This window comes from Anabrus simplex, chromosome 2, assembly GCF_040414725.1.
Source record: "Anabrus simplex isolate iqAnaSimp1 chromosome 2, ASM4041472v1, whole genome shotgun sequence".
Lineage (NCBI taxonomy): Eukaryota > Metazoa > Arthropoda > Insecta > Orthoptera > Tettigoniidae > Anabrus > Anabrus simplex.
Window position 1 is genome coordinate 168,960,780 of NC_090266.1, and position 13,664 is coordinate 168,974,443.

The following is a 13,664-nucleotide window of genomic DNA, read 5'->3' on the forward strand; positions in this document are numbered from 1 at the left end:
AACTAGCAAAAAAAAAAAAAAAAAAAAAGAGCTCCATGGGCGGGATTTCGAAGCTCGAATGGAGTTTCGTTGGTGACTATTAGGCAGGCTGGACAGTGATGCAGCCGGCTATACCCTATACTGAACAAGAAGTCCAGTATAAACAAAAACGTAGCCATAAACATGTAGAAGGCCTTATTAGGCCAATAATCATGTACGCAGCCCCAGCGTGGGGATTCACTGCAAAGACGAATCTGGATAAGCTATAACGAATACAAAATAAATGCCTTCGAGCAGCAGCCAGACTCCCTTTCGACACACCAATATGCCACCTACGCGATATTGCGAAAGTCAGCTCGATAAGGCGCCACATACGTAAACAAACACTAAGAATGTCCACAAAGTCATGGGGGTAATAAGATCAACCCGCTAGTAAACGGGATCGGACGCTACGACGTCGATCTCTACACCAAGTAACCCACATCGAAACACATTCTGTTCAGCCACAGGGTTGGGGGAAGGGGGGCCGATAGCCGGACCCCTCCCCAAGCTGACACTTAGACAACACACAAACCCACGCACTGCAGACAACATGTACCTATGTAAATATGCTCCTTTGATTACAGCTGTCTTTATCCCAGGGACCAGGCGAGGAAAGATTGATAAGACACACAACACGAGAAGACGACGGCAACGCAGCCAGACGGCCAAGGGCGAATCAATCCACCTCCGCCCACCGAAAGAGACACGGGAGCGGAACACCAGCCCGCGCCCTATAACGAAGACAGCAGTACTAATATAGTCATTTATTTGTTTGTGTTATTTCACTATTATTTAGGTAGAACACTGGACACGAGAGCAGGCAAGCAAGCCGGTACTCCAACGAGCACCTGTATATATATATATTTACTGTTACTAATAACCCTAGCATAGTTGCAGATCTGCAGTGACAAGTGTGTTCCAACAACACCGCACAGAGGGACATCGCCAGGCGGTAGAAGAAGACAGCCCCTTGCACCAAGTAAGGCTTGGCTCTTATTCCCCCTCTCCAAACGGAGACTTGGCACCAGGGACCACTGGCTCCTGGGCAAAGGGACGAACCTGTAGCCCAGAGCTCAGACGCTAGTGGACCCGAGCCGACTTGGCAGTGACAAGAAGGACTGATCCCCATAATAACAGACAATGGCAAGGAAACGGTTATGATTGCATGACACATATTCCTAACACAACCTCTGGACTTTTCCAGCCCACATCCTTGCATGTGCTATAAAAAGATGTCAGGTTTTACACTAGGATCTTTCTCTTTTCTGCCTATGAGGTTTTTCCCTGACCCTTCAATACCACACCTCAACACTACCCTACCAACACAAACTTTGCCGTGGTAGCGAGTCTAACTCGCAAACCGGCAGATACTCCTTGTATCACTTCCCACTCTTCCCTGCTCTCTCTTTTCTACTTAGAAACTAATAGCCCCCGTAAAAAACAAAAAAAACAGGTATAATCAGTTGCAATCTACAACTCGACTATGACGGATTGTACGGTCGCCGTGTGCAGGTGTCGAACCTGAAACTTCGTCGCGTCACGCGAAGTCAGTCGTCGTACTTATAAAATTTCTGCAGTGCTACGCACTTAGAAAAAATCCGGCGTGTACCAAGACGGACTCTAATATTTTCGGTAACTTATAAAATTTCTGCAGTGTTACGGACTTAGAAAAATCCAGCGTGTGCTAAGTTGAACTCTAATATTTTCGGTGACATCTCCGAACTTAGTAAAATTTCAGTGTTTGCTATAATGAGTGGTTGACATTGGACAGTGACATATCAGACGTTAGGATATTTCGGGAACTCGGAACTTAGTATTTGTCGTAAGCGAGTGGGGACAGTTTTTTTCCAAATATTACTTGTATTTGAACAGTGGTATCAAACAACTTACTAAATCTTAAGGATATTTTATGGCAATTCCATGAAATATTAACTCCAGTGAAGTGAAACAACACATAATATCCCCTTAATATTTGTGTTAGTAATAATTAAGAATAGTTGAATACATCTTACGTGTGTAGTACATGGACTGAACTACCACATGATATTCCGATAAGCTTTGAACTTCAGGTTTAATTTTGAACCAAGTACAACGTATTCTGACAGAAACATTATTCTCATGTGTAAATAGTATGAATCATCTGAACAGTGTTTCGAAAGCTCGTATTACTTGAACTATGCTTAGAAAGTGTGACTACCTAAAACTGTGGAAACTTTCGAACAGTGATGTGTGCTGTTTCAGGGCTGTTTCAGAATGTGCTTTAATTTCACTCGAAAGCCATAATTATATCAAAGTGTGATTATTACTTTGAATTTTACGTAACAGACCGTGATTCAAAGTGCGATTCTGAATACTGTTTACCAATGATTTGCTAATTTTCACTTGATCAGATAATGCTATTTTAACACTCACAATTAATTGCCAATTGAACTTTCTCGTGTGTCTTCACAATTAAGTGACACCAGAAATCTTGACTGAGTGTTTAGTCCTCGTACTAACCTAACACCTGCTCGGCGTGGGAGATGGTGCGTGGTACGACGTGGTAGAAAGTACGTGGTACAGAGTGAGAAACGGAATGTGGTACAACGTGGGATATGGTACGTGGTACAACGTGGTGTTCACAACATCGAAAGAGTTCCAGATGCTGTTCGTAGAACCGCATTCCCCAGTTCCAGCGTCATGAACATTAAGGTGATATGAGTGGATTTAGCATTACACTTTTAAAACAGTGATTATTTTGAAACCATTCATAGCACTAGATATTTACGAACTTCCTGAAAAGGAACTTTACTCTTTTCAAGTTATTCTTTTCAAGTGCTACTTTAACTTCAAGTGCTAATCTAATTCCAAGTGCCGATTTACTTTCAAGTTGAAAATTTAATAATTAATTTCAAGTGATAAGTTAAACAGACTTTAGGAGATTTAAAGTAATTTCATCCTAGAAAGACTCTAGGTTATTCAAATAATATTGTGAAGTGCTTAACTTAGAAAGACTGTAGGCATTATCAGTGAATGATTTAGAGAGGCTGTAGGTCTTACAAGAGAATAATCTAGAAAGTCTGTTGTTCAGTCTTCAGCCCTAAGGCTGGTTGGATCCTCAACAGCTATGCCATCAGCTGTCATAGATGGCCTAGGCATCACTGATGAGGCGTACTAGGGAAATGAGGAGTGAGGTAGTTTCCCGTTGCTTTCCTCACCGAGCCAGAAGTTGCTATTACATATCAGTCTGCCAAGCCCACTGAAATGCGTGCACCAACCGACCCTATGAGCAACATTTTCACACCATTCATAGCAGGGACTGGCTGCACAAGGAATGGCATTACTAGCATCGCTCATACCTCAGTCACTTTCATATTGTCAAAGCCAAGGATAAGACAGAGACAGGTCAATGAAAGTAACAAAATTGCTCTAGCCCATACCAGAAGACATAGTGCACTGTAAACACTAGGTCCTGCCAGCAAAGGCATCTAGAAAGTCTACAAGTGTTTATTCCAGAAAATTCTAGAGGTGATACTTACTTAACAAATTTCTTGAAGAAAATAAGTTCATTTTCAATTTTCATTTTGTCGCAAGAGTTTTCAGAATTCAAATTTTGATTGAAACATTCAAGAATAAACTTGACAGAAGATATTTCCAATTAATTTCTAAGTGTCATTGCGAGATAATAATGAAGTTATTTATGTGCCAAGTCATTTGAATAAATTTCAGTTTTGCAAAATAACATCTCTTATTTCGCTCTGCGAACTCCTTTCTTTGTACCGGCTTCTAAGAACCGAACACTACTTAAGACCTTTCTCATGCTCCTTAATCCAACAACTTTTCCCTGGTACAGTATGAACATCAAACTGGAACGAATGTGAGTTGCTCACGAATACTGTCTTTGCTGAAGACTTCTTGTGCTTCTTTAATAGAAGCAGGTTTATAATAATAGAGACCTTCAACTACCTCTTTTTACTATTTCAAAATAATCGACATAATAAGCAGCAGCTTCTAACCACGTTCGCGATCTTGTATGAACTGGTGAAGTCGGGAGCAGCACATTACCAACTGCATACAAAAACATATTATTGCGACGAGGAGCCTTCACAAATGTTCTTTTCACTGTAGAGATCAAAACGTTTACTTCAGGAAAGGAAGTCCGGACTGCTTCAGTGTCGATGAAGTCCATGTGCTACACACACGACATGTATCATCTTGGGATATAATATCCCATGACCTCCCATGGCTTTGGACATGTAAGGTGCAGCATCATTGCAGGTCACGAGAACATGATCGTAAAGAATGCGTGATGGCTACAAAAACTACGTGTATCATTGAGAATTGCAGCAACTGTTGAGTGACTCACCTTATTCTTAGGTAACACATCCACAGTTAGTAGACATGATTTTCCTCTTTCTTCTTCCTCTTCCAAAAAAAAACGACAGATCTTTGATCTAGCCAGACTCAAATATATTTTCCATCAGCCTTTTCCCTTAGTTTACCTAATGTCATTTTATAAAGCTCAGGAACGTAATTCTTCCTAATTTTTGATTCATCTGGGACTGGTTGTTTCGTATATTCCTCCAGAAACTGTATTTTCTTATTATTTAGCATAGCCAATGGCATGCTTGCCGAGACAAACGTTGTACACAAGTAGTCATTGAATTTACTTCGTGCTGGTTCAGGTTTAATTAAAGTTGTGGGTACAAGAGGATGGTGTTTTTGTCAAGTTTACAATGTTTAGTTTATTGTGTTCCATTGTGTGAAGATGTTGTTGAACTTGATACCTATTGGTCGCCGTTACGGCTGTGCTATATTATTTACAAAACCAAATACTTCCGTCAGTTGAAAAGTCTTCAAACTCGCGTGCATATGCTTTCAGTAAACCACTAACAGTTCTTTTCTACTAAGGTACTATAAATTAAGTATCAACATCGCAGTCCTTTAATGTAGTATGAACCACAGCCTCTTTCAACACAACCAAATAATAAATGTGCATGAAAGGACATTTTATTTAACTGTTTACAAAGTTGGGAAAAGACAGTTCTGTCCTACCGTAAGTGAAATTTCAGGTATCGGTAGCCTACTTGCCTAACTGGGCTTAAGGTATACAAAGCCATGGCCGGATATTGAACTGTTGTTGCTAATTTTAAAAGCGTTACTCACCTGTCAAACAGGTTACCTGACGATAACCAGCACAGCTCAACTTCTTCGATATGGCATGAGGTATACACAGGTTTCCAGCACTTACGTTATCTCAAATACATGCCAAATTTTCCTGCAGAAGCTGATGTCTAAACTCAAGTTGCAGAAAACTTTCAAAATATTCCCTAATCGGAGGAAAGCACAAAATATGCACTATTAAGGAAAAACTAATCCAAATATGCAGGATGCATAATTATCCGAAAACTAGTAATCACAATTGCGTGTTTCTGTGGTAGTTGTTAGTGTAGTGTGTTGTGTGTAGATGAAGAAATGTGTATTGAGACGAATACAAACGCCCAGTCCCCGAGTCAGAAGAATTAACTACATGAAGTTAAAATCCCTGGTCCACCTGGGGAGTCGAGACTGGGATCCTCTGAACTGAAGACCGTCCAGCTAAGAAGCCGGACTTTTCAATTATGCCGGTTTTCTCAATAAAGATTTAATCAAGTTTGTATTTTTTCGTTAGTATCTCATTATCACATTATTAATTTAGTCTGTCCTGAAGGGCTAGATCCGTAGTTTGAGGATAGTGAGCCTGCCTCTTACCTGAAGATCCAGGGTTCGATTCACGACCACGTTACGGATTTTTATCTGGATCTGAAGGCTAGATCGAGGTCCACACAGCCTGCCAGAGAACAACTCAGGAGGTATCTGACGGTGAAATTGCCGTCCCCGGTCTAAAAAGCCAAGGAAAATATCCAAGAGGATTCCACACACAGACGGGTCATCTCGTAATCTGCAGGTCTTCGGGCTGAGCCGCGGTCACTTGGTAGGCCAAGGCCCATAAAGCTGTAGTGTCATGCGGTTTCCGTACTGAAACCTGAAAGTTTTTCGAATTGTTTTAAATAAAAATCTTCAGCTCATTCCAGGTATCTCTGGAGAAATCTTAGCTGATTTTGGATTTCTGCCGGGGGATTAAGACCGAATGTCCTTCGTGACACCACATCACGTTTCAGGTGAACTTTCCAATCCAAGATCCACAGAGACTGGAAACCCGGCCTTTCGGATGGAGAGCCAGCAGCAAAGCCATTGCGCTATTCGTGCCCATTTCAAATCATTTTAAATGAGTATTTCCCTCAGTAAGTGAATTGTTTAACCATAAATCGTACAAAGTAAAAGGTTCATGGTCATTTGATGTACGGTATTTGTAACAATAATTCATATCTAAATGATTAACCAAATCGAAGTTGGTCTTTAAAGACTATTTTAAGATTTAATTAACCCTTTTAGTGAAAATAAATAAGAAATACAGTCGATAACGGTTAAAACGACTCCGAAGGCACTGCCAATTAACGATGGTTATAGGCGATAGTCGCAAGAACCGTTTTTTTGCTTTGGTTGATAAAAATGTCATATCTGTAAGATTTAGGCTGGAAACTAGAGTTACATGGTTAATTAACAGAATCAAGTAGGGAGGCTGGGACTGAGTTTTTGGTAAAAAAGTAAAAATTATCGATTTTTCAATTTGTGCATTTCATTGTACGCCGGACTCCTGCGGATCATTTGGCGGTCATATTTTTCGGGTTCCGCCATTTTTAAAGTACTATCATGATATTTAAATGTCCGGTTGAGTCCCCATCCACTAGCTTTTACTAACGAAAATGTGGTTTTTTTTTCATATATACATTTTCAGGTATTTAAAATGTTCCAGCTGAACCAATTTGGTTTCAAATTCCATGAGAATTTCATGGGTTGTTAACACCTGTATTGTCTTGATATTAACAGAAGGAATTTTTTATAATGTTGATACTTTAAAAGATAGTAGCCTTCAAAGGGGTATTTTTTTAGCATAATTTGAGAAAAACATAAACACATAAAACACATTTTCTCCTCACATTCATGGACTACATATGCAGACTTTCTCTCTGTTAAAATACTTTCCATACATTGAAGTCCCTGTACACCAGTTTTCAATGTGATATTTGAAGTAACTGTTCAGCTGGAGCATTTTTTATGCTTACCGATTTTTAAAAAATTTAAATTGTAAATGTTAATTTCTCAGAAAGTTATGTTGCTATTTTCCTGAAAATTGGCATATGGCCTTATTTCACCATTAGGAGACCACAAACCAAATTTCATTCAATTCTGTCAATAATTACTATTTTTTATAAATTCAGTCCTCACTTCCCTTAAAACTTTAAAGAGAATTAAGTACTGTGTTTGCAACACAGTATTATTTTGTGGAGTAGGGCTGAGAGGAATTTTGTTTCTAAGGTTTGCACAGTACCTACGTACAGCAATGATATGCCAGCAGAATATAAAGTAGTAAGTGAGGGAAGAAGTAGCAACAATGTGAATTAATCAGCACTGTTGCCCTCGGTTTTGGCTAATTAATGAGATGTTCTCTCTGACTTGTCGAAATCGTTAAGTATGATGCCCCCAATTCCTTGGCGACGCTCATGTTTGTTTCCCCATATCATTTGTGACTATTCTTCAATATTAAACACTTTCCCTTTCTTTCGCTACATCTTCACAGCGATGCTTGCCTTGACTATTTAACAAACAGACTGATTTAGGATCTACAGTCTACTGAAAACAAGAGTTTGAAATACGCTTTGCATTGTTGTCGGCAATGCCCTAACGCGTAACGAACAAAAATCAACATTGGATGTTCTAGTCGACACATTTCTCCGAAAATGTTGCAAAAATACGTGGTCTTATATGATATGTCGTAATTAGCGATTTTTTAAATGCTGTGTTTTAATACGATTTTGACGGGACCGTTAGATTTCGCTGTTATCTCCAGTTCGTCGTTAAAAGCAATGTCGCAATAAGCGGTTACGACTGTATTTTTTTAAATGGTGATAATTTAATCATTAAAATATATTTAATTCATAGTAAAGTACCACATGAGATTTATCACCTTGTAGAGAGTTTACAGATACCAGTATTTTATCACTACCCTACTCAAAGCGACCGCTATTTCTTAATTTAGATTGTTTCATAGTAAAAGACTATTTGTTCAAGTTTGTGTTCGGAATATACTTAGAGCTTAATATATACATAATACTGTGAACCTTAACATAAGAATATGTCTAAAAAACAGAAACTTCCCATATCCTGTCCAGTATCATACTGTCAATCGTATATTGTGGTGAATAATAATTATTCTTACCACTGATCTCTATACCTGGATGGCTGGTAGCTTGGGTAGCAGTAAGCCGAATAGAAAATGACTGGCGTAGTAAGATGGCAGCGAGTGCATGGTGCAATAGATCACGAGGAGCGCGCTTGCTTTGTTTATGCTTAGTTCAGTGACGCCAGGCCTCTTGATTGTAGTTCCACGAGTGTTCTGTGCTTTGTTATTGCAAAGTAAATAGTAGTGTATTTTACGAATCTAGGTTCGTTGCCTTGTAGTATACTTGTGGATTACAAGATTCAATTTAAATATGTACGTGTTTATCTGAAATATGAATGAAGAAACATTCTACGGGGTATTAACATACCGCAGTGTTCAGCTTATGGATGTACAAACAGAACCGATCAGGAGAAGGAGAAATCATTTCATCGGGGAGTTTTATACTGTACATAAGAATCTCCCTAGGGTAGTGTTTTGAGTTTTAGGTTTATTGTATCTTATTTCGCATATTCTGGGAGCAAAATGGCAATTAATTTTTGTAGGTTTCCTTTCTCGAGACCCGAACATCTAAGATCATCGATTAGGAGTATCAGGCGGGAGAATTGGGAGCCTTCTAAAACAGCTGTTCTCTGCTCGGATCACTTAGAGGAAGACTGTTTTGATAGAAATGGACAAATTGTACACCTTAGAAGTGATGTACAGCCAATTGTTTTCAATTTTACTGAACATTAACTGCAAGTAAAGATTTACTTATATTTTTTTTATTTCTCATAATTAAACTGACGGTTTCGATGAAATAATTGACGTGAGCTTATAACAATCTTAGAAAATTAAGTGTGGAGGAATTCTAGACCTTATTTACATCATTAATAATAATGGGTTTCAGACATTGGAGTGGTGGGAGAAGGGAAAGTGTGGTGGGTGTTTGGGGCTATCCCATTATACTATTCGTGGTATTTGGGACTCTTTTAACTGGTGTTACATATTTCTGATGATGACTGTCAATATCGCTTTGCTAGCTGAATTTAATTAAAGAGGTCTCTAATAGTAAATTAAGCTGCATGTAATGTGATATATTGACAAGTTTTGAATATTTGCTGGTTTTATAAATGTGTACATTTGCTTCAATGATATTTTAATTTGATAAGTTGCGCGTTATTTCATGGAAACAGGAAACAGAAATTCATTATCAAGCACCAATTACGATATGTCGAATCTAGGCCTGTATAGTGAGCTACGTTTATAGGTACATCATTTTAAGAATGCATAATTTCGTGGCATACATGTATACAATTTACAGCAATGTTTCCGGAAACTAATTTTCACTCGTATTGTGTTACCGATCGCTAATTGCATGTATTCAGCACCTAAGTTAATATTTGTCGGCCGTTACTATACACTCATGTTTATTGCTATCCCGGAGATTTACTGAGCTCGGAATGACGTGTCAGTGATCCCAATGTCCTTATGCTTTGAGTGAACATGTCTCTATATTTTTAATTATTCCAATGCGCCATTAATTGCGACTTAAAATTGACTATATTTTCATTGCTTCCCCATAAGGAGAGCTCTAGGTTGGGTACGCCAACATGGCGAACCGCGCGCTCAACTTGGCGTACTTTCTCATGCAGCGGAGACCTGCCATCAGCGATCCATGTGTAGAGATCAGTGGTTCTTACATTACGTTACTCTTAGAGCAAACATTAGTTTTATCCAGTAAGTGATTCCTTGTCTTTAAAATAAAAGTTCAGACGAAAGGTGCTCGTGAAGGAATTTCAGTACCGCTACTTAAACAGGCCTAATTCTTAGCATTTAATACATACTGTAGTATACAAACCTTTAGTAATCCCATGAAGAAGAAAAATTGAAGAATTGTGAAGACTGGAATATATATATCAATTTCCATCTGAAGTGGCTTTTTTGCAGCATCTACATATTGGCGACCGACCAGCGCTGCCAAGAAGAAAGAGTATGTTGCTATGGTCACAACCTAAACACAGAACAATGCCAGTTTTACCATCGAGTGATTGTGAATAAGGCGTGGACTGGAAGAGAACACAAACATCATTATCATCAGTCATCAACACCAAGTTTCCTTCTCCCGCCCTAGCCGTGTCGGGACTACATGAACTGCACGCCGGCTCGGAGGAACGCCCTAGTTTTCTCTGAGGCTGATTTAAAGGTTTGCCTATTACTATGATGAATTCACCACTATCAACTGAATTTTAGAGCTACTGCCAGCAGCTGATCAGGCCATTCCTAACATGGAGTACAGACATCTCTCGCCGCTGCCCCTAACCTGGGAACACGCTGCTTAGGGGGTTCCAGAGTTACTTCCTATAGTGAGGCGACCAACATCCAACCCAAGGGAACTGATCCACCCGGAGGTACAGTATTTGAAGGTGTTCAAGTAAGCCCTTGGTTACTTTAAGGGGACGCCGAGATGCTGGAATTTTGTCCCGCATGTGTTCAGAGTGAAGAGGGAAGAATTTTCTCTAAAACACGCACAAATTTTATCCTTTTCATTATTACTGTTTATTTACGTCAGATATCTTTCTTTCTTAATGCGTTTACCTTCCGGGTCGGTTTTTTCCTCGGACTCAGCGAAGGATCCCACTTCTACCGCCTCAAGGGCAGTGCCCTGGAGCGTGAGACTTTGGGTCGTGCGGATACAACTTGTAAGGAAGACCATTACCTCGTCCGGGTGGCCACATCTGCAGTACTGTACAGGGATCTTGTGGGGAATGGGAGTATAGGAAAGGATAGATAAGGAAGAGAGAAGGAAGCGGCCGTGGCCTTAAGTTAGGTACCATCCCGGCATTGTCCTGGAGGAGAAGTGGGAAACCACGGAAAACCACTTCGAGGGTGACTGAGGTGGGAATCGAAAACCCCTTCTACTCAGGTGACCTCCCGTGGTTGAGAGGTCCACGTTACAGCCCTCGTACGACTTTTCAAATTTCGTGGCAGAGTCGGGAATCGAACCCGGGCCTCCGGGGGTGGCAACTAATCACACTAACCACTACACCACAGAGGCGGACTGCGTTAGATATTGGAAGCAAAACATTTGAGTTTGTAAAATTTTACATTTCTCTGGGATACAATAAACAACTTTCTGTAACTTTATTATTGCAGTGCATCCTTGATATTCCAAACTGTTTGCGGTGTATATTACATCCTGTACCTTATGAGCTATAACAAAAATATTCGTGCTCTCATCCCGAAGTGGAGCAGCCCTTTTCAGGCACACCCCCAATGGAGGTAGGCTGCATGCACCATTTCAGCCACCCAGGTCGCCCATTCTCGAAAGACCTGCACCAGTTCTCTCCGGAAGCAACACGCCATTAGAGTATAGGTTTTATACAATTTAATTTTAGGGATCCCTATCTCCTTTCCTGCCCATTCACATTCGTCACGCCTCTGGCTTTTGTGTCAACACAGCAGCGTCTAATTAGCTTCTCCTGCTAACTCTATGTTTGTTTGTTCTTTTTTTTTTTTTTTTTTTTTTGCTAGTGGTTTAACGTCGCAGAAACGCATAGTGATGGAAAAGGGCTAGCCTTTTCGAGGTAGCAGCCATGGTCTTAATTAAGGTACAGCATTTGCTTGGTGTGAAAATAGCAAACCACAATATACGTCTTCAGATGTCAACGGAGGGATCTCCCGAGTGCAATTTCACAGCTACTCGACCCGAACTGTGCAGCCATGTGGTTGTGAGTTGTTCAACAATCAGTCAGTGACAGGTAGTACAACAGGTCAAAAATAGATTACTTCGCACGGTACTTGTACGAAAGATGTGTATTTATTTATACCAGTTTCTTGTGAACCTCTTGTACCTATTCACAATATCGGTTAAGTTACACGCCGCGTACATAAAAGTATTTTACAGAATAAAACATTATTTTTTGTGCAATCACAAATAATGGGTCTATATCGTATATTTGTCTTAGTAAACACTCCACCTTAGCGTGATTATCTGCCACCCCCGAAAGCCCGGCTTCGATTCCTGGCTCTGCCACGAAATTTGAAAAGTGGTACGAGGGCTGGAACAGGTCCACTCAGCCTCCGGAGGTCAACTGAGTAGAGGGAGGGGGGGGCTTCGATTCCCACCTCAGCCATTCTCGAAGTGGTTTTCCGTGGTTTCCCACTTCTTCTCCAGGCAAATGCCGGGATGCTACCTAACTTAGGCCACGGCAGCGTCCTTCCCTCTTCCTTGTCTATCCCTTTCAATCTCCCCATCTCCCACAAGGCTCCTGTTCAGCATTAGCAGGTGAGGCCGCCTGGGCGAGGTACTGGTCCTCCTTCCCACTTATATCCCAGGGACCCAAAGTCAGATGCTACAGGATACTGCCCTTCAGGCGGTATAGGTGGTATCCCTCTCTGAGTCTGAGGGAAAAACCAACCCTGGAGGGTAAACGGATTAAGAAAGAAAGAAAGAAAGAAAGAAAGAAAGAAATACTCCATCACTTTGTTGACATAATTATCAATATTTTCTCAGCATTTAAATATTAAGAGTGGGTTTTCGATATCACACATTTGAAACTTAAGAATAATAGGGTCCTGTGGTCGAGCAGTTACCTGTGAACACCAAGCGCTGCGTGAGATGCGCGACACCACTGGACGGTCGATCTCTACAAATGTGTGACTTGTAGTGATGAGGCACGTTATACAAAGGGCACTAGGAAAGTTTTGCAATGTGAGTGAACGCTTTAGAGTTTTTCAAAATAATTTCCACCACACTCAATACACTTCTCCATACGTCGAAACCAGTCACTGAACCAACTCTGCCACTTCTTCGGTTACATTTTCACACTCTGGTTCCCATGCTGCCAGAAGTTCCTCGTCGGATTCAAAACGCCACCCTTTCAGCTTCATCTTCACTTGTGAGAAGAGTGCGAAGTCACATGGGGCAAGATCAGGACTGTATGGAGGGTGATCAAGCACAGTCAGCCCTGATCTGGCAAGAAAATCCATTGTTACATTAGCACGATGTGCTGGAGCATTGTCGTGATGCAAGAGCCAGGTGTTGAGCCGTGACCTTGGACAGAGCTTCTTCAGAGCCTGGATGACCTGAGACAGACAAGTCTCACTATACCACTTCGCAGTAACTGTCCTTTGTGTTTCTAGCACAACCCGAGTCAGGATGCCCCGTTTAGTGAAGAATACTGCAATCATCCTTTTCCTCACTGACCTTGACTTTCGCACAGTCACGGAGGAGTACCCTCACCTTCAAACAGCCACACCTTGTTCTGGGATTTTGTTGGGACATAATAATAATAATAAAGCCAAGTTTCGTCACCTGTAACGATGCTATTGACCTTACGCGAAGTCCCATCTTCAAAGTGTTTTAGCATTTTCGGCAGCATTTCATTCGATGCGCCCTTTG

General features: G+C 40.7%; 1 protein-coding gene across 6 annotated transcripts in view; it reads right to left on the minus strand.

Moving 5' to 3' along the window:
* Positions 1-13,664, minus strand: part of LOC136863966 (uncharacterized) — a 458,924-nt gene that overhangs the window by 65,037 nt on the left and 380,223 nt on the right. For all 6 annotated transcript variants that reach the window (XM_067140427.2, XM_067140426.2, XM_067140430.2 and 3 more), the window contains one exon: positions 10,122-10,274. In XM_067140427.2, coding sequence (XP_066996528.2) covers positions 10,122-10,274 — 153 coding nt within the window. The remainder of the gene's footprint in view (positions 1-10,121; positions 10,275-13,664) is intronic.